The sequence below is a fragment of the Marmota flaviventris genome, chromosome 11, assembly GCF_047511675.1.
Source record: "Marmota flaviventris isolate mMarFla1 chromosome 11, mMarFla1.hap1, whole genome shotgun sequence".
In the NCBI taxonomy this organism is placed as follows: Eukaryota; Metazoa; Chordata; class Mammalia; order Rodentia; family Sciuridae; genus Marmota; species Marmota flaviventris.
Window position 1 is genome coordinate 85,738,319 of NC_092508.1, and position 25,862 is coordinate 85,764,180.

The following is a 25,862-nucleotide window of genomic DNA, read 5'->3' on the forward strand; positions in this document are numbered from 1 at the left end:
GTGCATAAGAATCGAAATGATGAATAATTGTATTGTTGTCATGAGATGATCTTTTTTTTCAAAATAACAAAATATAATAAATTTGTGACAATAAATATATAAATTTCATTTATTTCAAAACATAGTCCTGCAAGACAGTCCAAACAGTAAGATTTAGCAGTTTAACAAATCAAAAATATGACTAGAAGAAATGGTGGTTGTTTCTTGATTAATTAGAAATATAATCATGAATAAGATAATCTACAAATAAAAGTTGAAATCTAAAATTTATAAAATTTTTCTTCCTAAATCATTCAGTGCTATTCTTGTCTTACTATACAGTGTTTTAATTAGCAGAGGTTTTTAGGAATTGGCATGGTACATACTCATACAATGACTCAAAATGTAAGTTGGCCTGTGATTTTCTTTCGGGGAACAGAATACTCTAATTCAAATCCATTATTAAAAAGCAGATAACATGTGCACTTTCTGAAATGCCTGGGACTTCACTCTTTTGATTTTACGTAATTATAAAAGAATGTTCATATGTATTTGCTTTTCGGTTGGCACAGCATTTGAAACCGAATGTCTTCAGATAAAGTGCATGTTTTCTTTTGGTTCATGAAGGAAATCACGGGTTTATATGCTCAAAACTTTTCATAATGCTTTATACTACAGTACAGTGTAGGGTACAGCTGTGCTTACAGTAAGAATTTATATGTGTGTATGTAGAGGAAAAAAATATTTGGTATCAGTTTGGATTCTGAAACTAATAACTGGTAACTAGAACTTGTACCCTCCCACTGTGTTATCTCATAACTTCTATCAGTTCTCAAGCAAAACTTTTAACAGCATTTTTCCAAAATTTGCAGCTCAAAATAAATACTTTTCCTTTAAACTAATTTCGGTTTAACATAATAAAATAGGGAAAACATCATCCACTTAAAACAGCTTAAATTGCATGTACTTTGTCACTGTAAATAAACAAGGTAAACATTGACATGACTTCAAATTATTCTTTGGCTGAAAAAAATCTGCAGTTCAAAATAAATTCTGCCTTTGGTCAACATTTTGGATGCAATTCAAAGTTTCTCATAAAATAAACATATTTTAAAGAGTGTTTTGAATTTCACTGCATAATTTCTAGCCAACAGAAATGACAGTGGTATCCTTAAAGTTTATTATATGTCAGATCAATAGTTATTACGTGAACCTAACACAGCCATGAGAGAGGTCATACCTTTCTTCTGCTTAACCCTTAACCACTGGGATGGGGAGGAAAACGTCTCATAGGTGTCCATGGGGAAACCTTGTCACAAAGTGAAACTTTCATGTAGGTTTGTTTAATAATAAAAGAATCCTTTCCTAATAAAATGGAAAGTGAGCTGAATTTTTAGTCAAAAAAGCAAAGGGTTCATTAAAGTAATCTTCATGAGAGTTTTTCAACAAAGGGAAGAGTTTTACATTCTGCACAATAACAAATCGTTCCGAAGCATGAGCTTAAAATGAAAATGTCCCATCACAACAGATTGTAAATTTTTTTTTTCTGCTGCTTTTAAAAGTGCCTCGATCATTTCTACGGCTTCAGTGCTAAAGTTAAGTATTTGCTATTTTATTTAAACATTTTTTGAAAAATGAACATTCTGAGGCTTTGCAGCATTATTAAGAAAAGCTGTCCATACTTTACCATGTTGTTACATGTGTTTATCTGCTGATTATAAAATGTGTTAAACAGTATTTTAAAAACAAAAAAAAAATGCAGCACTGCGCTTTGATTAATTCAGTGAACAAAACATATGCTGTTGGTTCTGTTCTATGAAATTCATATATGATCAATAAAATCTTTTAAAAGAGCAACTTTGGCTTTTAGGACTGCACTGCCGACCATGTTTTTGTCCCAGCTAACTCTGGGTTCTTACTGTTAACTCAGGCAAACAAAACCACTTTCTTAGCTACGATGATAATGTCTTTTTGATGTATTCTCACGCTCTTTCTAAAATTTCCTTAGGTTGGAAGCTGTTTATTGTGGTTGTTACCCCCTTTGTCCCAAAGATTTGGTTTATCCTGAAATTTTTCCAGGTAACTGCTTTAATGTGTTTTTGTCCTGGTTGTGATTTAATACATGATTCATGCTAAATTAGAAAGTTTGAAAATAAACTTAGGCAGGAGCAATTGTTTATTTGGCAAGTCAACATGTTAGTGTTAAGGAAAATTTTATGTGTTTTAATACATTAGAGTAAGCTTATATTTACCATCTGTTCTTTTAAGATAACAAAAAAAGCAAGTTTTCAAATAGCATTCTTCATTGTTAGCATACACATCCCATAATGATGGATTTTTATAAGCAGGTCAGTGTTGCTGCAATTGCTTACAGATTTTTTTTTAATGATATACACAGAGAAAAAAATCAAGGACTGAAAGTCACACCAAATTATTTAAACAATTGACTAGTTAATAATATGCAACTGTTGTACAGGATACATACGGCTATAGTACCAGTTCTTTGAAAAAAAATTCTCATCACTAAATATATCACATATGCATTGTGCTACATTAGAATAATGTATTTTAATCACCCAAAGGAGATGTCTAAACAGCACAACTACACAGTCTTATTTAGCATTAAACATCCTTGTGAGCTGAGGTAACCTTATAAAATCATGCTTAAATAATGTAAAACACGAGGCGGCACAGAGCAATATGCATTTTTAATTAGTAAAGTGACTAATATCGAGTGTGTGCTTTGAGGTTTTTGTTTCATTAAAAATGTATCTGTTTTTCCTGCAGCTGAATATCTGTATTCTACACCTGAACAGCTTTCAAAAAGGCTCCAGAATTTCTGCAAGAGACCAGATATTATAAGAAAACATCTCTATAAGGTAGTTATTGAGAAGAGATTTACATGGTATAAATGCCATATTGAAGTACAAAGAAAAATCTTTAAAAAAAAAACATTTAATTAACATACTAATGTTTAAAGGAAACATGCTAGGGAGGGATATTAGTTGTTACACTAACAAGGATTAATTAAACTGGATGCCAGTTGTATTAACCTAGGTCTTATGAAATACGTGCACTTAATGCACGGTACATGCTTTTTTAAAAAATTTATTGTTTTCTAAGATGACTGTCCTTTACATTTAGCCCCAAGAGGCTTATAAAAATGAACCTGGATTAATGTAACTCATTAGTTTAAAAGGAAGTAAAGGAAAGATTCTACAATTATACTAATGAGGATAAGCCTTTCTTCCCATTATAATGAAATCCTCAGTCCTCAAAAATTCAGGTGAATGACATCAGTGAAATTTGGTGTTCATCTTTGAACTACTTTAAAGATGACTTTCAAAAGTTGAATATTTCCCTTGTCCAGTTTAATAACGTGACATGACAATCCTCCGTTTGTTTAGAATTAAGACTGGGTCTCATCTCTGAATGGCAAAGGCAAAAGGAAAAATCAGATATATAAATAGCATCATCATTCAATCCCCTCATTCATTATCATTTTCCCCTTATTCAAATTGGAATTTTACATTGCCGAACCAACAACACAAAAAAAGCCCCTCCTAAAAGTCTGAGTAATTGAAGTAGGATAAATTTCCTTTATGAGTTTCGAAGGTGGCTCTAGGCCATGAGTAATATACCTTTTTATATTCTTTGAACATAGCATCCTCATTTTACATAAATTCAGTATAGTTTACAATCTAGCAGTTTTATAATCTAGCATATTTTAATTTTCCTATGTTAATGTATAACCTTCTACATGTAATGCAGTTCTCTGCCTTTTTCTCTCTCTTCTTTGCTCATGGCCTAAAATACATATTTACATAGTGATACATCAAAACATGACTTTGTTTCTCCAGGAAACAGTTAAACTTCGAGAAAAAGGGAGAGAACCAAAAATGCAATTTAACACCCAATTTCAAGCTCATTATCTTTCATTGTCTATTAACTTGGCAATGGTTCAGAAGGTAGCTCATAATAGTTTAAAATGCTGACTGCACACTTCCCGGCTTCAGTATCACTCCTTGAGTCAATACTGTTGTATCGTACACATGTGAAGCTTCACAGAGAGCACAGTCCCCCAAGCTTTCCCCAAACATTTCTTCATTTTTGAAGTTCAGTAGCAGTTTTTATTATATATACAGTACTAGTCGAATAGTTTCCCATATGACTGTCCAAATATAAAGATTATGAAAATTAAGGAACTAGATATAAGTCTTAGTACAAATGGATTCATTTTCTACACATGACACACACCTATTTTCATTGAGCTTACCATTAAATTATTGACTTGTTTTCCTTCCAGTGAAGTTTTGATGAGGTATTTAGAGATGTATTTCTACCATCAAAATTTATCAGTTTTTAATATTGCTTCAGGTTAGTCCTTATTAACTCTGTTATTCCACATGTGCAAATTTTTAACTGTTTCAAAAGTTACTGCAACAAGTTGTCTCTAGTTAGAAAAGAAAGCAGATCTCCAGTTGAAATATTTTAATTCAGTTGCTGCCATAACATTGCTGTAACTATTTGTTTTACAAACAACTTCTGGAAAAATTCTGAAAGAATGTTAACTTCGTAGTATGCTGTTAATATACAAAATCATTCCTTATACAGCTAAAAATGTAACCTATATGTTAAGTGTTGCTTCACTAAGTTATTACATGCTAGTGCTTACGTATATCTTCAGTTTGTACATCATAAAATCCTCCATCTCAAAATTTTATAAGTAATTCATGCCTAAGCATTTATAAGAATTTATATGTATAATTCATTTTTAATTATTTTACCATGGATTTTTATTATAAATCTATACTGTCATATATGTCCTCATTCATAGACCTTTGTGATATTGTATCTAACAATTAATCTCAAAAATTAAAGAAATTAGTCCTGAATTACAAGTAATCAAGACACAACTATGAAGAGAAACTGGCATTTTACAAGATACTCAGTTATAAATCACAAGGAAGGACCACAGATGTAGTTTGTTGTAATAGGATTTTGATACAAAACTGAAAAAAAAGATGCTTTCTAAAGATATAATAAATTCTGATAATTTTTCTCCTTAAGGTTTTATAAATATACAAGTTTTCAGGTAACATTTGCTTTCTTTAAATACTAAAGAATTATTTCCTCCAAGACAGCTTTGTACCTATTGTTCCTATGGAATAGAAGAGGACCTTTTCTGTGTTCTGTGAAGAGAATGTGGATTTTTTTTTTTTTAAGATTTATCCCATTGGGCAGTGCTGTTTTGGTTTTATAAAACATATGCTTCTAAGATCTAAAAGGATAGAATGTCACTGAATTCCTTAATTTGTTCTTTTTTACATTTTTACACCTTACACTTTTTTTTGTTGTTAAAAGTTTACATTTTAAAATCATTTCACTTCTTATCATATAGAGTTCACTTTAGGATAGAATTTTTCATATGGATTCACACTTAGAAATTTAATGACTAGAATAAGGCTACTAACACTTGGCTTTCTTCTCACATGAGACATTATACTTTCAATATGAGTGAGAGTTTTGGGGCTATAACTTGAAGCAAGATTTAAAACAGAATGCTAGTAACTGAAAAGCAGAAACAGAATTTACTTTTTTTCTTAAAGTGACTCTACTACAGAACTCTGTGTTCATGAATTCTTCCCTGAAATTTTAGACCTGAGATATTTAAATTCACCATGCACAAATGTGCACTCACTAACACACACAGAGACACATGCACACAATTTTTCTTAGACTCCTTAGAGAAATCCAATGCATGCCAAAATTAAATGTTTCCTAATAATCTTAAAAATCTAAAACTATTTTCTCAATGTAAAAAAATGTAAGACCACATCTTAAAAAGTTTGGTCATTGACTATAACTTTCTTGAAATGTTGGGATATATCCTTCTCTAGGTCAAGCAGAGACATTGACCATGAACTTACATAGAAGAAGCAGGTTTCAATTCACAGAATCATAAGAATAACTTGAATACAGGTCTCTAGAAGAAATCATAAAAAGAAAAATCCAAGGATTTACTTCTTAGACTAACAATAGTTCCCCATTTCCAACCCAAACAAGTCTATAACATGAAATTGTATTTTTTGGCCTCACTTTTACTAAGTGATGTTACTTACTGAAAATCTCCAACAATGTTTGTCTGCATGCTTTAAGAGAACCTTTGATCATTTCATTTTAAAATGTTTTATAAAAGCATTTATAGATAGTCCCTTGTTAACAGCATTGAAAACAGAACACAAGTACAAATGGAGCAGTTGTAAGGAGGTGGACACCACCTGGACCAACAGAAGAGATGTCATTCCCGCAGTATTTTTCATTTACTTTTATTTACAAATTGAGCAATAGCCTGTGCAGTAAAAAAAAAAAAAAAAAAAAGAGAGAGAGAGAGAAGGAAAAAGAAAGAGATACTATTCTTTCTTCTGCTTTTTGTGAGTGACCTGCAGTATTTTAAAGGTTTTTGAGATCATAGCTGCTGAGTTTTAGTTTGTTCTTCAAGTTCCTCAACATTCAAGAGAACTTTAAAACCTGATGTTATTTGCAGAGGAGAAGAATTTTCAGATTTCTCCTTAAAATTCATTCCAAACAATGATTGAGATTACAATTCAGACTTGACACCCAGAAAAGCCATTTGTGGTTGTCTTCATTATGTCAGCTACGTCCATCCACACCACAGCCACGCTACTCTAAGTTCCCCTCAAGACACTGGTCACTTTAGAGGACCCTTTTAACTGAGCTTATATTTTCAATGTAAACAAGGTCACTGGCATGAACACACCTCCAAAGTCCTTACTCTTTCCTTAAAATGAAAACTTAAATGTTTAAGGTATATTGAGAAGATACAAAATCTGCACTGGCAGAATCTAAGAGAAAATTTGTCTCAAGTTCTAACTGTGTTTTCCTCTCTCACCCCTGTCCTGTCCTTCCTTCTTCCTCTCCTTTTTTTTCTCCCTTCCTCCCTTCCTTTTGCACTTTCTCTCTCAATTTTATTTTATTTGCGTTTCCTTTGATTTGCCTAAACAAAATAGAAGCAATAACCTTTAGCACAATAGATATGCTTTACCCAATCACCGTCAGTTAGAGGTTTTTGTCATTCTCTGCTCCTCATTTGCAGCCTGACTGTAGGTGATTTTTTGGCCTCTATATGATTTATCTGCAAATCTGAAAGAATTTTTTTTTCAATTGTAATAGCATTTTCCCCCTGAGGTACTGCAATAATGAAATAATGAATATAAACACATTGAAAAATTTGACGCACTTTATAAATTCCCAATAATAGTAAAGACATTTATCTTGTGTCTTTACCACTTAAAAGTAAAATTTGCATTAGCAAAAACATTTCTTTAAGAGTGTTATGTATCCTGTGTTTATAAAAGTTAAAAGTTGGATGATGAACTTTTAATAGCTGTCATCCATTAACATGAACCAGGAAATATGTATGCAGCAGAATGTACCCATTTGCAAAAAAAAAAAAAAAAAACAAACAGTAGTTTTCTCCCATAGTTGAAAACATAGTGACATTTTAAACCAATCAGAAACTGGGATTTCCTGAAGTGGTGGAACTCAAGGACCATTTACTTGGTGGCTTTTTGAAATATAATTGACGTAAGGGATGCGAATTTGCAATATGAATTTTCAGCCTCCTTTGGTGTTTCAGTGGTTCATGCTTCTTCATTACTTTCTCTTCTCTCCTTCTCCCCTGTTACAGGGTGAAATGGCTCCGTTTTCTTGGGCAGCCCTACATGGTAAATTCAGGTCTCTGCTTACAACAGAACCTAGGGAAGATTTGTGACAGATGGGGCTAAGTCACAAACTTGCAGCCTAAGGCAGAATCTGAAGAACTTTCCAGAGTGTGCCCATATTTACCTGATCAGAGAGAAAAGAAAATCTGCAGAGGAAGCTGAGCCTGGCTGCTTGTCATAGCTGACACAGAGCCATCTGCCACAAACCTGTGGCGGCTTCAGATCTCCAATCCCTGCCACCACCCCAACTCAAATTAAATACAGATTCCTAGAGACGTTATGATGGTTACACATGTCCTCGGCATCACATGTAGGAGACTGTTCAAAAAAAATATGTGGCCTGTTGTATAACCGCACTCATGTATCCCATATGTGGTGCCACATTGAATTTCCGGTTGAATCCGTTTTTATCCTTTGTACTGGATGACATGGTGCCTGAATTCTTTCTTTTCGCCGACACGATGGCAGCCAAACTGCAGCTTCAAACGCTCACACTTGGCTGGGTTTCTACCTAGGTTGCCAGGTTATCATCGGAGCCTTCTTGTGTCCTCAAAGGGCCACAGGGCCTGAAAGGAAGATCAGAATGCTACGGGACTAATTGGGCAGCCGTCTCAGAATTGTTTGTGGGCAAAGGGCTGCTTTAGCACTTTTCTTTTAGCAAATTAATGACTCTCTGGCACAGGAGTTTTTAAGTGAAGGTATTAATAAGGAGTCTGGCAGGTATTCCCATGATTCACAGAGTTACATTTGCATTTAATTAATCTTAAAGAAAGTTGCAAGATAAACAGCTGTAATTCGGACAAACATGGCAAATACAGTCAGTGGATCCACCTCACCCATAAAATGAATACTGAGATACTTAAATTTTTTCCAGCAGTAAAAATAGAGAAATGAAAATACTTCTAACAAAACCAGCAATTTTGATACAAATATTCTCCAAAAATATTTTTAGCCAGCTACAAATGTAATCTTTTCAAGATAAATCGCTTATGATTCCAATAGTCAAGCTGCTGTATTTGTTGATGTAAAAATGTTTTGAATGACTAGATTGTAAAATAAATTTTTAATAAAGTGCCCACTGCAATTTTTAATTAGCATATTCATTTACGTATAAGTGTGTGCATCTATCTGTATGTTTCTCTCGCTGAACATTTTCCTAGTGTCAGAGACAACGAATACAATTGTTTCTTTTCCGGATGAACAAGGATCTGTTTTGCAAATGTTTGTAAGATATTATGACATTTCCAAGATTTTCTTTGCATTCTGGAAAGCAGGAGGTAAACATTTGTAGTCATTAAGGTAAAGTCTGTTGATAAACCATCTTCTGTTTACTGACAGGTAAATTGTAATTTTCCTAGCTTTTGAAATGAATAACTTCTATACACCAAATAGTGAATAGCAGCCAGGGAGAGGTGGCTAGACAAGGGCCAAGCCTGGCTTTCTGGTTTCTAAAAAGTCTGAGAAGTCTTGTAAGCAATGGCACAGAAATCCAATAGGGCCCATTTGACAGGTAGCAAAATCAACAGCAGGAAATAGATCAAGGTTAGGGAGCCACACTCAGCCTTCAGGAGAGAGGCAGACATGCAGATCAAAGAAAGCAGAAGTGAGAGTCCATGAGGCCTGGAAACTTCAAAACAGCAAGAATAAGAAGCAGAAACAACAAACTCTGTCTTTAAACAGAGACTCCTCTCCCCATCCAGTATGTGGTCCACAGTATATGATGGGCCACCATACCACTGGCTTCTAGTCCTGACTTAAAGGGAAGTCACTGAACAAATTACCTCCTCACTCATGAAACTATTTCAGAAGTCCCTTCCAATCTAAGACTATAGAACCTGAAATCTAGCAGAGGTGCTCCATTTGAAAACAAAACTAGATAAATATAAACAAAATAGGAGTAAGTTATTCATAGACACTTCTCTTGGGCAAAATTATACTTTATATACTATAATGAGATTAAATAATCAAAAAGGTGCTACATCACAGATGACATCTTCTTGAGATAATATAAATCTCACAGCCAAGAAGTCATGTTGAGTTTTACTATCTTGAAAATAGTATTTTATGGTGGGTAAGATCTTATATGCAGCCTGATGGTGGCTCATGCCTGTAATCCCAGTGACTCGGAAACCAGGACAATCATGAGTTCAAAGCCAGCCTCAGCAACTTAGCAAGCTTCTGTCTCAAAATAAATAAATAAATAATAATAATAATAATAATAATAATAATAATAATAATAATAATAAAAGGGTTGCAGATATAGCTCCATGGTTCAGCACCCTTGGGTTAAATCCCCAGTACAAAAAAAAGGGAGGGGATCTTATATACAGATCAACTATCCAAATTTGTTTTCTCACCAACTGATAGGGTGAAAAAAAAAAAGTATTAAACATCTAAAATATTTAAATATTTTTTTCTGATTTTGGCAAATATTATACCGAAATATACCTGTGTATGTTTGCTTGTTTGTTCCCTACATTCATAAAATCAAATCAGTTCATTTTCAGCTGTGCCTATCATTTCTTCTAGGATAAAAACTGTACATTAAAGTTGTTACTTATAAAAACAAGGTTATCGGATTTGGCATTAGTACACCTAAGCAATAAAAAGTTTTATGTATGAATGTATCATTCTGAGCATTTAAAAATATGTAAATGTGTTTGTGTGCCCGTATACCTCTAATAGATATTTACTTGAAGTCAGCGGATAACTGGGAATACAAGTTGACTCAATAGATCCTATTTCTCCTAATCTCCAGAAAGAGATCACATACTCCCATTATTTCTTGTTCTAAGTATTTTTTTTAAAATTGTCTTTCTTTTTATAACCCTCAATTTAACCCTCACTTTTATTCATTTAAATGCCTGCCTATTATCAAGACCTATATGTGATGTCTAGGATGTTTGCCCTAAATTTACTTACTCCATGTTTCTATAATGTTAATGGCACACATAGTTCTTAACCCACTTATTTATTCCATGTTGATCAGGAACAGGTCAAATGAACTTTTTCAAGATATTCCTGGTTTAATAAGTATCCTTCAAATAAGGTTAAGTTTTAAAGTTCTGTTCTTATTTCTCAGTCCTTCAGACATGCCACATAAAGATAGCAGCAAAATCCCTAAGTCGATGGAAACCCTTAGCCATAGAATGCTGCATGGATTAATTTCAACACCTTAAAATGCATCTGGAAACAAAGACTTAATTTTATGTTGAAGGTGTTAATTATATTTGATATTTTTAAAAGTAAAATCTGTGTTTAAAAAAGCATCTGCTACCCAGAAATATGAGACCAAAAGAAATTTCACTTGTCTCAAGATATTTTCTATGGGTGATAAAATCAGTCTTCAAAAGATATTCCGTGCTTTCCTTTAATGCTGACATGTTCTGATTCTTATTCTTAATAGACTATTTTTAAAAATATTTATTTAACTGTAGAGGGACACAATATCTTATTTATTCATTTTTATGTGGTACTGAGGATCGAACCCAGGGCCTCACACTTGTAAGGCAGGTGCTCTACCACTGAGCTACAGCCCCAGCCCTTCAATAGACTATTGACAAGTATTGCCCTAACTGCCTTTCTATTTCACTGGAAAATTAGGGAATATTTATTATCAGATATTGTACTTAACAATGAAGAGAGTGTAGTATAAACCACTGATTCAAACTTTTTCATTTTAAATTTTCAATTGAGATAAAGGACAATTAATGCTTCTGTAATACACCCTCCCTTCAAAGATATTTATTAAAACATAACTGTGAAAGTTTTATAAGATGCAAGCAGTTCTACCTAGTGCTTAAAGATATGTGCATATGTGATTAAAATATTACCAAAGAAAGGTAGGAATTAATATTCCATTGTGTATACATACCACATTTTCTTTATCTATTCATCTGTTTAAGGGCACCTAGTTTGGTTCTATAGCTTTGCTATTGTGAATTGAGCTGCTATAAACTTGATGTGGCTGCATCAATATAGTATGCTGATTTTAAGTCCTGTGGATACATAATGAGGAGAGGGATAACTGGGTCAAATGGTGGTTCCATTCCAAAAATTTGAAGTAATGGTTACTTCAGAGAACAAATGGGAAGAGCAGGACATATCAGAGGGAGAGCCACATTCATTGTACAATTAAGTATTTCTTAAGCTAACTCATGGCACATAAAGGCTAATTATTACTCATAACTTCATGGCTTTTTCATATCTTAAATGTTATTTTTAGATATACCTTTTGATTATAGCTATAAAAACTGGGAAGCATGTAGTTAAATTTGCTACCATATATCTTCAACATTTCTTGACTTCCTAACTATTGATGAAGTCAGAAAACCATTTCCCTCAAACAATGACAGAAGCTGCTCTAACTAGGAATTAGGAACCAAGGTCTTCACCTCAACCTTTAATCAAATCACACAATAGAGAAAGTCAGATTTTGACTGTCCATGAGTTCCTATTCTTGAGACTGCTGCTCTCCATTTCTATTATAAATGCAAGATGGAAAACTATAGCTCTATAAACCCTTTTGAAAGATAGTAAAAAAGATGAAGGCAGATATTAATAGACACTGTATTTTTACCTTGAAAAATTCAGAGCTGCATGTCAAGAGCTCAGAGCTCTCAGCTCCTGACCACGTGGCCTATTCGCAAAAATGTTACCTGTTTCCTTCCCCCTTCAAGACACAAGAACATCTTTGGCATTGCCACTGACCCATGGGAAGAGAGCTTCCCTAGTATCTTCAAGATGCCCTCACTGCATGAGAGGCACATATGGCTTATGGAGTAGGATCCTCATTCATCCTCAGCCTATTTTTCTAAATTGAAATTTATGATCAGTGTCTTCAACGGACATTACATTAGCTATCATTAGTTGAGTGCTTAGTCTTTCCCATAGCTCTATGATCATGACTTTCAATACTAGAAGAAGTCCCCCAATTGTTTTCATAAACTGATATAAGGAGCTGATTATTCTTGGCAGATAATCTAAAATGCTTATATTACTTTTTCCATCAGTTATTGTGTTTAAATAGCAGACCTAAGGTAGAGTGCTAGAAGATGTGGTTTCCATTAGGAATATATTCTTGTGTAACTTTTCTCCAGGAATATGAAGTCCTTTGTATTTAAAATTTTTTTTGACATTTTCAGTATCATTTCACAATGAGAAAAAGTAAAGCATCATATAGCAGCATATTTAGGAGCCAGGATGTTCAAAAAGGTGAAGATTTTTTGTTGTTGTTACAAGCCTTTCCCTACATGGGATACTGTCATTGTCACCTATGTGCCTTTCAGGAAGCACCAAGTTCTATGTATATGACTTAGTTGGATCCCTAGTTCTCTTCTACTTTTATCCCCACCAGGCAAAAATGGGAAAAGGCATCAGGGAGTTGCGTTGTGCTCCACTTTGTTGGTATTAATAGGGAAATGAGAGATCATGAAGTGTGGCCAATATCTTAAGTGTTTATGTTATTACTGTCGTTCTGTCTTTAGGTAGGTATTTAGTCTCCACATCCACATTGTGGTGTCACAAGCTCCACCACTCCCTGTGTTCTTACACTGTGCTGTATTCATTCATAAATTTAGAAAACATCTCTGGTCCTCCTGGTATTTGTTTTTGTAACCTCTCCATTTTAGATAGGGAAACTGGGGACCTAAGGAGAAGTTGACCTGCTTTGGCTGCCGTGTTGTTAGAGACAGGTCTAGATTATTTCCAAGGCTTTTTCTCTAGAGTATGGTCCAGTCCCTTGTTTAGGACCAGCCCTTAAAGAAGGAAAATGGGAAAACATTTGTATCCAATGTATCCCCCCCTCTACTTTCTTTTCTCCTACCCTTCACTATCAGAAGAAACATGGAATAATAAATTGCTAATACATTACCATAAATTTATCTCAAGTCTTACCTGGCTGTATGTGTACTCCAGATGACCACTGAAAGAACAATAAAAAAAAAAAAAAACCAAAAAACTGATTTCTGGTACTAGAATGTCCACCTCTATGGCACCTGTGATATCTCAGAAAAATTGACTCTTTTCTGTTGCCTTTGAAATCGTACAATGGTGAGCTGGTTCCTCCATGTAGATATGAGGCTACAAAAGGAGTGTCATGTTCTCACCTGATGCAGGGGGCTGGGGAGCAGAGGAAGCAGGTGGGGGCAGCAGTGGCACCTTTAATTGTGCAGTGCCGGGCCTGCTTCCTCTCATCCCAAATAGATAACCCAGAAATTACATCCTGAGACTTTTTTCCCCAGAAAGAAAAGGAAGGGGAGGGATAATGTAAAAAGAAGATACTTCTAATATGGTATTAGAGTGTAATTCATAGGGAAATTTCTGCTGGAGATATGAATTTCTGAAAATAGGGATTTTTTTTTAAAGGAAAACACTGACACATCCTTAATTATAGAGTAATAAATACCAATGGCATATTATCTTCTGATATTTCCTCACACAGATATCAAAGCTTGCAGCTGTTTTTGAAAACTGATAATCAAGTACAATATAAGTATATTACATCGTGCACTTACAACACACCCTCTAACTAAGCAGCATCACTGAGCACTTACCAGGAGAAACAGACCTGCTCATAGTAGAAACCTAACTGAGCACATTTAGCTTTGAATGGTGACCTAAGAATCATAGTCAAACCAAAATGCCTGTCTTTGCCAGGAAAGGCATTCCAGAGGCAAAGAGCATGCCAAGTAAAAAGCCTTTGCTTCAGGATTATAGAAGCAGCTCTGAAAAGCCAGCATAACTTAATGATCAATCAGGAAAATACAGAGCAGTAACTATACACCTGAAGGAAGCATAAAAATGTATAAAGCATTAATAGTGGAACAGGGAGGTAGATGGGATTTTACCAGAAAGTACTAAGCTCTTAGAAAGCTGCATTTATTGCCTTCAATCCAGGCAGCAGAAAGACAGAAAGAAACATGGTCAAAGAAAAGTATGTGGACAAATGTGGGGGGTAGAAAAGGAAATGAAGGTTAAACAAGGCCAATATGATTCAGAATAAAAGGGAGGGAGGGAAGTCTAAGAAGCCAGCTGCAATTACTAAATGTTACATTAGAAGAGCTGAAATTGAGAGGGGGAGTTCTGGATATTTTACTAAGTGGATTAATGTCCTCTTCCTTGGGTGTCTGAAGTTACAGATTTTAATTTATTTGGTGCAAGGATTTATTGTGAAATTCTTAATGGTGGTGGTAAATAGAGACAGTCATAAACAAGAGAAAAGGTATCTTCTATCAACTGAAATCTAATAAACAGGGTTTGAAGCTATGAAAGATGGTAAATGGGAAAAAATTAGTTCATGATAATAGAACTTGAAGGAAAATAAGATTCAAAAAAAACAGAAAGACTTTTTAAAAGTCTCACATAGATGTGTGAAGCCAAGGTTTTGAATGACTTAGGAGCTAGTTTTATTGCCATTCTCCTTTCTCCACCCATTTAAAAAAATAAATCATAACTCTGGCATTCAGAAACATACTCATGAACATCATTTATTAATATAAAATAAATCCTGTGCTGCTCTTTGGTGGGTGGTAAGAACATGAACTAACAACAACTGGCCTGAATCAACAGCAACAGGATGATCCATTCAACCATAAGAAAGCTATAAGAAAAGAAAAACTCCTAATTTGCTCTTTTACCTTTTTTATTTTACTGCAGGATAAAGCCAAAAAGTGGAGGGAGTTGTGGCTACATCACAGGGCTGGATATGAGAGATTTCTGAACATTTTCCTAAATATGTATCAGAAGGAGGAGAAGGGTATTGAAACCTTGTGTGATTTACATCATTTTGTTGATTTGCTAATCTACTTTCTGGGAAGACAGGAAAGAAAAAAGGTGCTCCACCTTCTGCAGTTGAAGCTTCATCATGGTCTTATTCAAGTATGCTGAGCCTGTCATCTGGCTGGCAACCAGTCCACAGATACATTGATTCAGGCATTTGACTGGACAGTAATGTTGGGATCATTTAAATTAAAAATACGGATCAGAAGGTATTTAAAAATTACTGATATGCAGCTACTAATCTTGAATACAATTAGTATTTTGAGGAATGTGGGAAATCACTTAATGTCACCACATGAAAAAGACTTGGGGTAAAAAAATTTCCCAAAATGCTGTGGGAAAATGGCATTGGGGTGAAAAAATATAATCGAAAAATGCAAAAGCATCATCTATAAAGAGGAAGTTGGGTAAAATGACTAAGTAGTGTGGCCTTGTTGCCATCAACCTGGTACATCATTGTATCAGCCAAAAGTAAACAGATTGCTAAAAGAGACAAACCCCTCTATTTCCAAAGCTGACCCATTAACAAAAGGGAGAAAATACAGAAGGGTGCAAAGTGTGTTGGCTCCGTGTGATTCTCCAAGGTCATCTTCTGTCTAATTTTAGTGTTAGCAATGAGGACACAGAACTAGAAATTTGTAATGGTCAGTGAGTAGGCAACAGAGTCTGCGCACTTCTCTACTTTCTATGCAGAATTCAAGGCATTGTCAAATCAAACCTGTTTCTTAAATCTCAGGGACAGAGTGGAGATTGTTTTGAGATCATGATTAATTAAAAGGAACAGAATCAAAGCAGACATCTCTCCCTTTTCTATCTGAGCCGCAGAGCCATAGAGGGGAACTTGTGCTCTCTGGTGCTTGCAGCTATGTTCCCTGGCTTTCAGTCTGCTTGGCTTTCCCCCCTGTATTTCTAATGCTGAGATACCAGGCCAATAAAATGGAGTATACAAAATTGTAAAACAATTTGTGTGTGTGTGTGTGTGTGTGTGTGAGAGAGAGAGAGAGAGAGAGAGAGAGAGAGAGAGAGAGAGAGAATGAGAATGTGTGGGTCTTACTTTAGATAATAAATTGCAATATTTTAAGGACCAAATTTTAAAACTTAAAAATGTGTGAGTAATGAAGTTTTAAAGAAGCAAAATGTGCTTAGCAGAGTATTTATAGTCTTTTTTTCTTTTTGTTTCTTTTTTCTTTCTTTCTTTCTTTAAGAGGTTCCCCAGACCTTTGAGTGCATCAACAAACTGTCCTCCTACACCATGGAGCCTGCAGCTGTGATTTGGCCCCGGGCACCACCTACCCAGAGTCACTACCTAATGCATTTTTACATTTGCACACATTATAGAAGTGGGGGGAGAGAAGAAGAGACCCTCCACCCCCAGCGTTCTGCGTTTCCTTTTGTCGCGGCCATCAGCTGACACATGGAAAGTGTGGTGCATGGTTTTGTTTGCCTTTAATCTGTAATTAAGGATCCCTTGTCTGGAGCTTGCTACCTCTTTTCTCCTCTTTCTGCCTCTCGGGTCTTCCGCCCTTGGTCGGATCTGCCCATACGAGCTGCAGGCTGGGGGCTCTGAATGTCACTCCTCCTGGCCGCGGCCAGTCGGGAGGTGGTGGATGCAGGGGACTAGGGCGCTCAGCCGGCCCGGACTCTAGTTTTAGCAAAAGTGCAGCACCCCAGCCCCCGAGCCCCAACAGCGCGCGCTAGTGTCAGATCCACTGCGCCCACTTAGCCCGGAGCAGAAAGATCCGCCTGGGAGGTCCGCCGGGATCCTGGCCCTAGGAGTCGCCCCACCGCGAGTCCGCGTCCCCTGCTCTTGGCGCCAGAGCAGTGGACGAGCCCAAATTCGGGTCCGCTTTGGCGCCCACCCTCGACGCCTTGCTCAGTCTGGTCCAGAAAAGGGCGGGTGGGGGGAGTTCCACCTCTGATGGCGCAAGAAATAAGGAAGGGGACGTTGAGGTCACAAAGTAGTAACCGATGCCTTCTCGGCGGCTCAGGCGCGACAACCGAGCAGAGCGGAAAGCCGGGGTACCAGGGGCTTGTCAAAAGATGCGGGCACAGCGAGCTCCGGGAGCTGGCTGAGCCGGTGGCCGCAGCGCTCTTACCCACGCGGACACCCTCACACACCCGCGCTGGCACGCGCACACCCCAACACGCGCACACTGGCATGCACACACACTGGCACGCACCCTGACACGCGCGCGCCACTCAGGCTGACACACGCACACACGGCGGGTGGCCCACTGCTGCCCTAGCTCTTTTGTGCAGGCTTGACTATTATTCCTTGACCGGCATCCCCGGGAAAGAAGCGCAACCCTAGCAGCGCAGAACCTACATCTCTATGCCTTTGAGTATTTTCATAAATTCGGTTCCTTGAGTTGACCAGTCTCTCAGTAAATAAATATGATGAAGGTGCACTAAGCAAAAAAGAGAAATAATTTCGACACCCTCCCCACAAACCCCACACATACTTTAAAAAAAAAAAAAAAAACTTTTACTTAAGCAAAACCCAGGAGGAAGTGGAGACGGGTACTGAGATTCTATGGAAGAGATTCTGATTATACTTTTTTCAATACACCTCTCTTTCTGATTCTGGTATATTCAGAGGTGTGATTTAAATCCCACCCTCTGGGCACTTTCTTCTTTCGTGTCAGCCCTGTATTTTGATTACAAACTGTTTCTTCTCCTATCCACTAATTGTTAATTTAGAACTAGTAGGGAAGAGTCACTAAAGGGGATTTGGGCAGGAGACCATTTAGAAGCATCACATTGATTTGTCACTCCTCTGCTCTAAGTTTTCAAAAAACTTGGGAAAATGTTTGATTGTTTGATATTTCAAATTGTTTAAAAGCCTTCTTTGCACTATTATGATTATTTATCAATAAGTATTTATTTGAGCATACATACCACACTGGACGTGTAGGAGTAAAAAATGCCCTTTCCCCCCAATTTCTGTCCTTTTTCCTTCTATTCATCCAGGTTGTAGCATAATTTTCTCACCTTTTTTTCTAATCCATAGATATTATATGCCAAAATGATTCAAGACAGTGACCAAATCATGACATCCATCAATCAAGTTTTTCCTACTAACATTTGCCTTATTCCTCCAACTGTAGATTTAGAAACGTGGGTGGGTGAGTTAGTTAAAATAAAAGAAGAGCCCTCTAGGAGACTGGGAGAGGGTGGACCCCGTAAGCCTACCCTTGGAAAGCTGAGCAAGAACACATGGGAAGTGTACTTAGAAGAGACTGTCTGTAAACAATGATAATCAGGGCTTTCAAAATCTTAAAATGGATTGAAATATCTGATTCATTATTTATTCATCACAGCACAACTTTGCAAATCTGAGAATAGTGTTTGGAAACCAAGTGCCTTCTATTTTGTACATCAAATAAGCAGATGGGTCTCCCTTCCAAACTGTGACTAAAGGGTTAAAGCTATAATTTTAGAAAAGAATCTCAGGAAATGACATTAAGATCTGATACATTTCCTTTTCTTTCTGGCAATACTATCCCCCAAAGAAAAAATATATATACTTATTGATATCATGATAATGTTTCCCATTCTGAGTACGAGTGTCAGACTGATTCCCGTTTATGTAAGTGTTTTTAAAACTGCGAGGACACTTTCACTACTATGAAAGCTGATGAGCCAATGAAGGGGAACTTCTTTTAACTCCATAATAGCAGGTTACGTAGTAAATGAACACTGATGGTCAAATAGCCAATTATGGTATAAATATCCGTTGTTTACAGAGAGGTGTTAAATGAGCCTTTGGAGCACAAAGGATTAGGCCCGTCTAAGCTACAATTTGTTCTTCAACCCATTATGCCTTCCCTTAAAAAGGCCAGTGCCATTGTAGGTAATGTGCACACAGAACGTACTTCTCTATGTTGATTTTAGTTTGCTTTATTTCAATGCACACTGTTGTTTACTTTTTAAAATTTAAATAAATGTCAGCATTGTATAATTTCTATGTTAACAAAGCAGTGAGCAAAATCCCTTGTATGTTTATAAAATATTATTGTTTAATTCACATAGTTTAGAAATTCCAAATGTTGAGAATAGGAAGGAGGCCAAATACCATCTGTTTATAACTATGATGCATCGTAATATGTGTACTTTTAAAAGGAGTTTGGTCAATCATGCCACTATTTTATCTGCTCAGAATATGTTGAAAATTTAAAACGTAATTTACAGGATTACTTTTAGTGGGTTGCATCCAACTGTGAGTTGTAAAGAAATCGGTCTCTTCTGTTTTTCTCAAATTAATCATGTAACAGCCCCAATTAATGGGGGCTGTTAAACGTGTCACTTTTTGCTTAGCTCCAGAATTCTTCTAACTTTGGCTCAGTCCACCTTCTTGGTGCTGATAAAAACTCCAAGGACAAATGAAACAAAACATTCCTAGCTGTGTCTTTCTGCCAGGAGATAGTCACTTAGAATGGGAAGCAGGGTATGGTAGCTAATAATTAGCTAACATCAGCCCTGAGAAATTACCTGTGAAATACCCTTTGGTAGTGGGTTGAAAAACAACATTTGACACTCCCTGTTTTAAAATAGTACATTCTTGTCCTTGAGACTTCTGATTTAACTTACCTTTTATTTCAAAGACATCTAATTGCATACCATGTAACAAAAGGGAGCACACTTAGTTGCAATGGATGAGCAGGTTTTTTGTTTTTGTTTTGTTTTGTTTTGTTTTTAAAGTCACAAACTTAAGTTATTTAGTTAGAAACTCTCCCTCTACAAACAAGAGTATCTCTCTCAGCCAGGCCTTCAATTCTAGGCAGCCATAATTCTGATGTCCAGAGGTGATTTTCAGGTCTCACACCATGGGGTCTGTCTTTTAGAAGGGAAGAACTTGAGATGAACTCAGATGTCCTGAAAATAAATCAGAAAATGTGAAATAACATTTACTAGCACATGATATGGCCTGATTGATTTTTAGCAAGGTAGGATTAGTAAAAAACTGCATCTTGAAATGTTTTTATAGATAAACATATGCAGAAATATGAAAACAAACTCCAAAAAAACTGGACATGTTCTGGATATTTTACTTCTCAGTACAGTGTTCAATGAAAAAAAAGGTGCTGCATGGAGTGGTCTCTTTGTGCTATTTATCAATATTTGTTTTTTCAAACATTTTAGTGTCAGAAGCTTCATTTAAAATTATAACAATATGTAACTGAGAACATTAAGAGTATGTCATCCAAGTAAACAAACTGACCTATATATTAGTTTTTTCAATCTAATTTTTACATTTTAAAATCTATTTGCTTTCTTTCTGGCCAATTCCCCCCCTCAAACGAATCTTCATTTTATGAAAATATGCCTTGACTTGTATTTTTAGAGTAATAAGAAGATGGAGAAGAAGGAAGAAGAAAGAAAGAAAAAGAAAAAAGAAATGGAAAACAAAAGAAGGAAGAAAGGAAAAGAAATGTGAGGAATAAACAGAAATTAGAGAAAAGGGGAGGTGAGAATAGGAGAAGACAGAACTGTGGTAAAAGGTTTTTCATAAAAAGTTATCAAAATTGCTTTGAGTGGATAAGTCAATCATTAGGAGCATCATAATTTCCAAGTAAAACCTAGATTGTTTTATTCAGATATTAAATAGCTAAAGGAAACTTGAAGTGAATCTTTTTTGATACCTGTGGACCAGTTTTTCCACTCAAACACAACATTCTTGCATGAAGTCTGTATTCCATATCTGTATCCTACTGTGGGAGACAGGGAAGAAGAACTAGAGGCATTCACTGCTTTTAAGGCATTTACAATTTAAAAACAAGCAGTAAATAGATAAAATGAATAAGACCACACATAATGTACTGTTTTATGTTGCCTATTGTAAATGTAAAAATGAGGGTGATTTTAGATGGAGGAATTTTTCAGATGCTTTACTTCTGAGTACTTTGGCTACAAGTTAATTTCTAAGCAAGTTAAACAAGACTAAAATGAATAAACCCTTTAGAAATCCCAAGCCTAATGAGTTACAGTAGCTACATAATGAAGATTGAAATTGGCATGTAGGTGTGCATATCTTGATCTCCTTAGAGCCAACTTGGCGCCCTAGTGATGACTTGTTGTGAACATGTAAGTCATTGTGGCAGTCTTATTATCTTAGCAGCCAAGTCACTTTATAAAATATATGTTAATACATAATTATAGAGCCCTGAAATAACACTATGCAACTTAAACCATTATTGAATGGGCAGTTATAAGCATAATGAAATTGGGTAAAATACGAAAAGAAAGGAATTAAAAATCAGAAAAAAAATGTATGCAAAACATACAATTCTTCAACTTGAGCTAAAGCATGACAGAAGCTTTTTTTCATCTTGATTTTTGTTGAAGAGTAATAGACCCAAGAAAAAGTCAGTTGAGGACTGTAACTAAACAAACCATAAGACAACAAGAGCAAACTTTTTTTTAATATTTATTTTTTAGGTGTAGATGGACACAACACAGTGCCTTTATTTATTTATTTATTTATTTTTATGTGGCGCTGAGGATTGAACCTGGGTCCCACCCATGCTAGGTGAGCATTCTGCCGCTGAGCCACAATCCCAGCCGAAATGTTTTTTTTTTTTTTTTTTTTTTTTTTAAAGAGAGAATATAGAAAGTAGTAAACTTCAAAATTTAAGAAGAAAAGATATAAAATTTAATACACACAATCAATAATAAATATTCTTCAGTTTCACATGATGGCTAATTTTAAGGGAAAAGTCTGTGGAAAATTCAGAGAGATGACTATAATATGGTAATTAACTCTTTACTCTTTCAGCCTTAAAGGACAGAGAGTAGAGTAAGGTTTCTTTTATGTTCAGACCTGCAGCAACCTCAGAGATCAAATCTGCCTCTTCAAAAGAAATAAAAGGAATTCTAGTAGCTCTCCAACTCAAGTGCAAGTCTTACTGTTGGCCCCATTCTGACCAAGTCTCTGGATTCTTTGCTCTTGATAGAATCCTTGCCTCTCAGAGGTAAGCCACAGGTGGTTTCTTGTATTATTCTGGTGGACACTGTCCTTTCTGAATATACTCTAGCTGTTAGCCATTCTGTTATACATGGGAAGCTCTTTATAAATTTAGATGCATGTTTTCATCTGTGATCTAATTTAGTCTTTATAATATCCTTGTGTTATAGGTAAGCCATAGCTTTCGTTGCAGGCTTCAGAAGAAAAACCTCAATCCATATTGCTAGTAAATTGCAAAGCTGGGACTAGATGTCTAATCAGATGGGGCTCAGTTTCCTCCTGTGCTTTAGACTGGATTCCCTACTTCCTTCTTCATTTGAGTTGTGATCATAGGAATAAATTACAAACACAGTCTTTGTATTGGGTGGGGAAAAGGAGGAAAAGGAAGAAGAGTAGAAGTGGAAGATATCAAATTAAAAAAAACTTCATATTTTTCTGTGAAGTAGGGAAGAGTAAGTCGTTAATTTTCTTCCTTTTTGCTTACAGAAATTAATGAGGAGATCAGTACTTCCTAAAATTTGTACCATATAAAGGAAAATTTAATTTCAAAGCTTTCATAGTGCTCTGTGCTTTAAAGGAGAGCAATCTGAAGTAGATGGCACATTGACAGAGATTCTTAATATGTTCCCAGGCATGCATGAGTGGGTCACAAGCTGGATTTGGAGTAGAAGATGAAGAACTACTCAGCTAAGAAACTAGTAGGAATATAAGGAGACTGTAAAAACTCCAATAGGAAAGAAAAGAATATGGTCAAAGAATAGAGGGACATAAGCTAGGACTAAGATAATGTGTCTTAACAATTTCCATGTAGTGGGATATATAGTAGGCAGTTATATTATTTTAGTAGAAGGGTATGTCACACTTGAGTTTTTAGCTTGTGCTCCAATATAACCTCCATCCATACCCCCAAACTTCTTTGAGTGTCTATTACACAAAAATGACTCGATTTAGTTCCACATTTTGTAATGAAGGCATGGGGAAGGTGGGCAAAGGTGACATTGCACAAGGTGTGACTGAAAGACTGGAGTTTGTGGAAGTGGGACATAGGACAGAAGACATTTGGAGAAGTGGAGGCCTTCTGAGAATGAATACTAAGAAACAAGAAAAGCCTTAATGGGGGAGGTCTTAGAAACAGCAGACCACTGAGTGTTGACGTTGTGGACACTTAGTATTTTGGGGTGCTCAACATCTCTCTACCCTTCTATCAGAGTATATTTGAGGAAGTAGTTCTTGATTCTGAATATAATCAGATATGAAAATTGAATCTTGCTTTGAATAAAAGAACAAAAAGACACTTTGGTAACCCAGTCTATCTGATCTAGAGTTCCTAGATTATATTCCCCAAAGAGAGCTGTTGGGGTCTTCTTCCCATCTCCACGGTTCCTGGAGTTCCTACCATTGCCACATTCAGACTCTCAGCCTCCCAGCCTTCTATTCCTTATCCATATGATATTTCTCACAGGCAAAGCAAACAGAGTACCTGGGCTCATCTAACTTGCTCAGTAAATAAAAACTATTATTCAGAGGGTGTAGAATGGCTACATCTACATACCACCCTGGCATGTTAGCTTCTCTTTAACTGGCCCACCATGGTCCTAAGAGGCCTGCAGTGATCGGTTCATCACATCCTCACCATATCCCTTTTCTCAGACACAGAAGAAGGATTTTTTTTTTCTTGGTGTCTCTTCCTGAAGCCAAGGAAAGAGTTTTCTAGAAGTCCATCAAGAAAATTCTCCACAAAACTTTTTGAATCATATATGCATAAACTGGCAAGAGAAATAGGAATGTGGGAATGGTTTTGATCAATTAGAACCTAATCCTAAGCCATATGGATGAGGGATAAATATATCACAAACAAAACTAAAATAAGCCTCACCAGGATAAGAGAAAGGAAATCGCTGTTTCGTAGACAACCCCTGCGGCACCTTCTTTCAGTAAGTACATTTAAGTCTTCTTTAGTCAGATTTAGTCTGTTGCTTGCAAACAAAGATTTCTAATTAATATATCCTATTATAAGTACTACTGGGATTACTTAAAATTTTGATAGCTTTTGGTAGATAGATGTAGACAGAAGTTACTTTTACTTCAAAGTTATTTCTTTTTACCTTCTATGTGTCAAAAGTTTATTGACAACGACTTAAAATTTCTAATTATGGTTAAAGACTTAACTTTTACATTTACTCATAGATTTCATTTTTGTTCTTTTAGTAATCCATTTAGTTATCACTTTCTTCCTTATTTATTCAAAAAGTGTTATTAGATATCTAATATTGCCTGTGAAAGGCACTGGATTAGTCAGAAAACAACCCAGACGTTAAATAAAAATTGTGTAACCTCAAACTAAGGCCCTTTCCTCCCACTTTATAAGACATTGTTAGAGGGGAGCAGTGGAACAAAAATTAGAAAGACCTGGATGTGGCCAGCCTTCTCTTTTGCTGACAAATTTCCCCACTGTGCCTGTGTGGGTTTCTCCATTCTTGTGTTCTGAAAGTGAGTCTTGCATTAACAGACAAGTTCTTTTGGGGCTTTAGGAATGAGAAGAGGGAGGAAAGAGACAGAGAACAGAAGTTCCAAAGGTTAAACTGGGGGGAGGAGGTTATCTTGATGTGAGAGTGGAATTTGAAGACAGACAGAAAGGAGCAGAAGCAGCTGCTGTGTGTGAGCCACAGAGATGGGGAGGTGGGGGGTGAAGAACAGTCGGGGACTCTGTGCCTTCCACGATATTCAAGAAAATACATGAAGCATTTGAGTCACTTTAATATTATTTTTGGTCACTGCAGTGTGTGTGTGTGTGTGTGTGTGTGTTCTTAATTATGATGTTGTTCATGTGGGCTATAACTTTGTAGTATCTAGAGCTCTTTTTGATGCAAGCAACAGAAATCAATTCACTAATCAACAGTAAAATTAGTCTAGGAAAAGTCCAAGGACGTGAACTTGGGCATTTGAGTCTGAGGTCTCTATGCTCAAGCACTATCTGGAATCTTTCCTCTGTTCTCCTCTCCTCTGGATTGCTTTCTTTTTCTAGAAGGCTGTTTTGATGTGGTCACAAAGATGACTCATGTAATTCATATGATCCTTACAACTTCATAAGAGAGAAGTGTCCATGTCAGACCCTGGCCAAAGACACTTACTCCCCAGCCTCGCTCACTTTCCTACAATAGTGACAGGGGCGAGAGGGCAACTGAGGGTGACATTACTTCAGATGACCATTCCAGTGTTACATTGGATGACTCCTTCAATTCGTATTAAAGAAACTTTCCAGTTGTTTACAGAGGAACAAGTAGTGATATAGTTTACATTGTATCTCTTGTTAACAAGTCTCTTCTTAGTTATATAAGTTACTATCACCATATGGAGTTGAATTTTAACTTAAATTTAGATCTCTAATTGTCTTT

At 36.0% G+C, this 25,862-nt stretch overlaps 1 protein-coding gene across 13 annotated transcripts in view; it reads left to right on the forward strand.

Annotated features, from left to right (window-relative positions):
* The window catches only part of Gtdc1 (glycosyltransferase like domain containing 1), a 374,674-nt gene extending 365,859 nt beyond the window's left edge, over positions 1–8,815 (forward strand). For 12 of the 13 annotated variants that reach the window (XM_071619200.1, XM_071619206.1, XM_071619212.1 and 9 more), the window contains 3 exons: positions 1,988–2,058; positions 2,767–2,858; positions 7,691–7,777. In XM_071619200.1, the coding sequence (XP_071475301.1) occupies positions 1,988–2,058; positions 2,767–2,841 (146 nt within the window). In that variant the 3' untranslated portion in view covers positions 2,842–2,858; positions 7,691–7,777. Of the gene's footprint in view, positions 1–1,987; positions 2,059–2,766; positions 2,859–7,690 lie in introns of all 13 variants that reach the window. The other variant, XM_071619207.1, reaches the window with a different exon arrangement.
* The last annotated feature ends 17,047 nt before the right edge of the window (positions 8,816–25,862 follow it).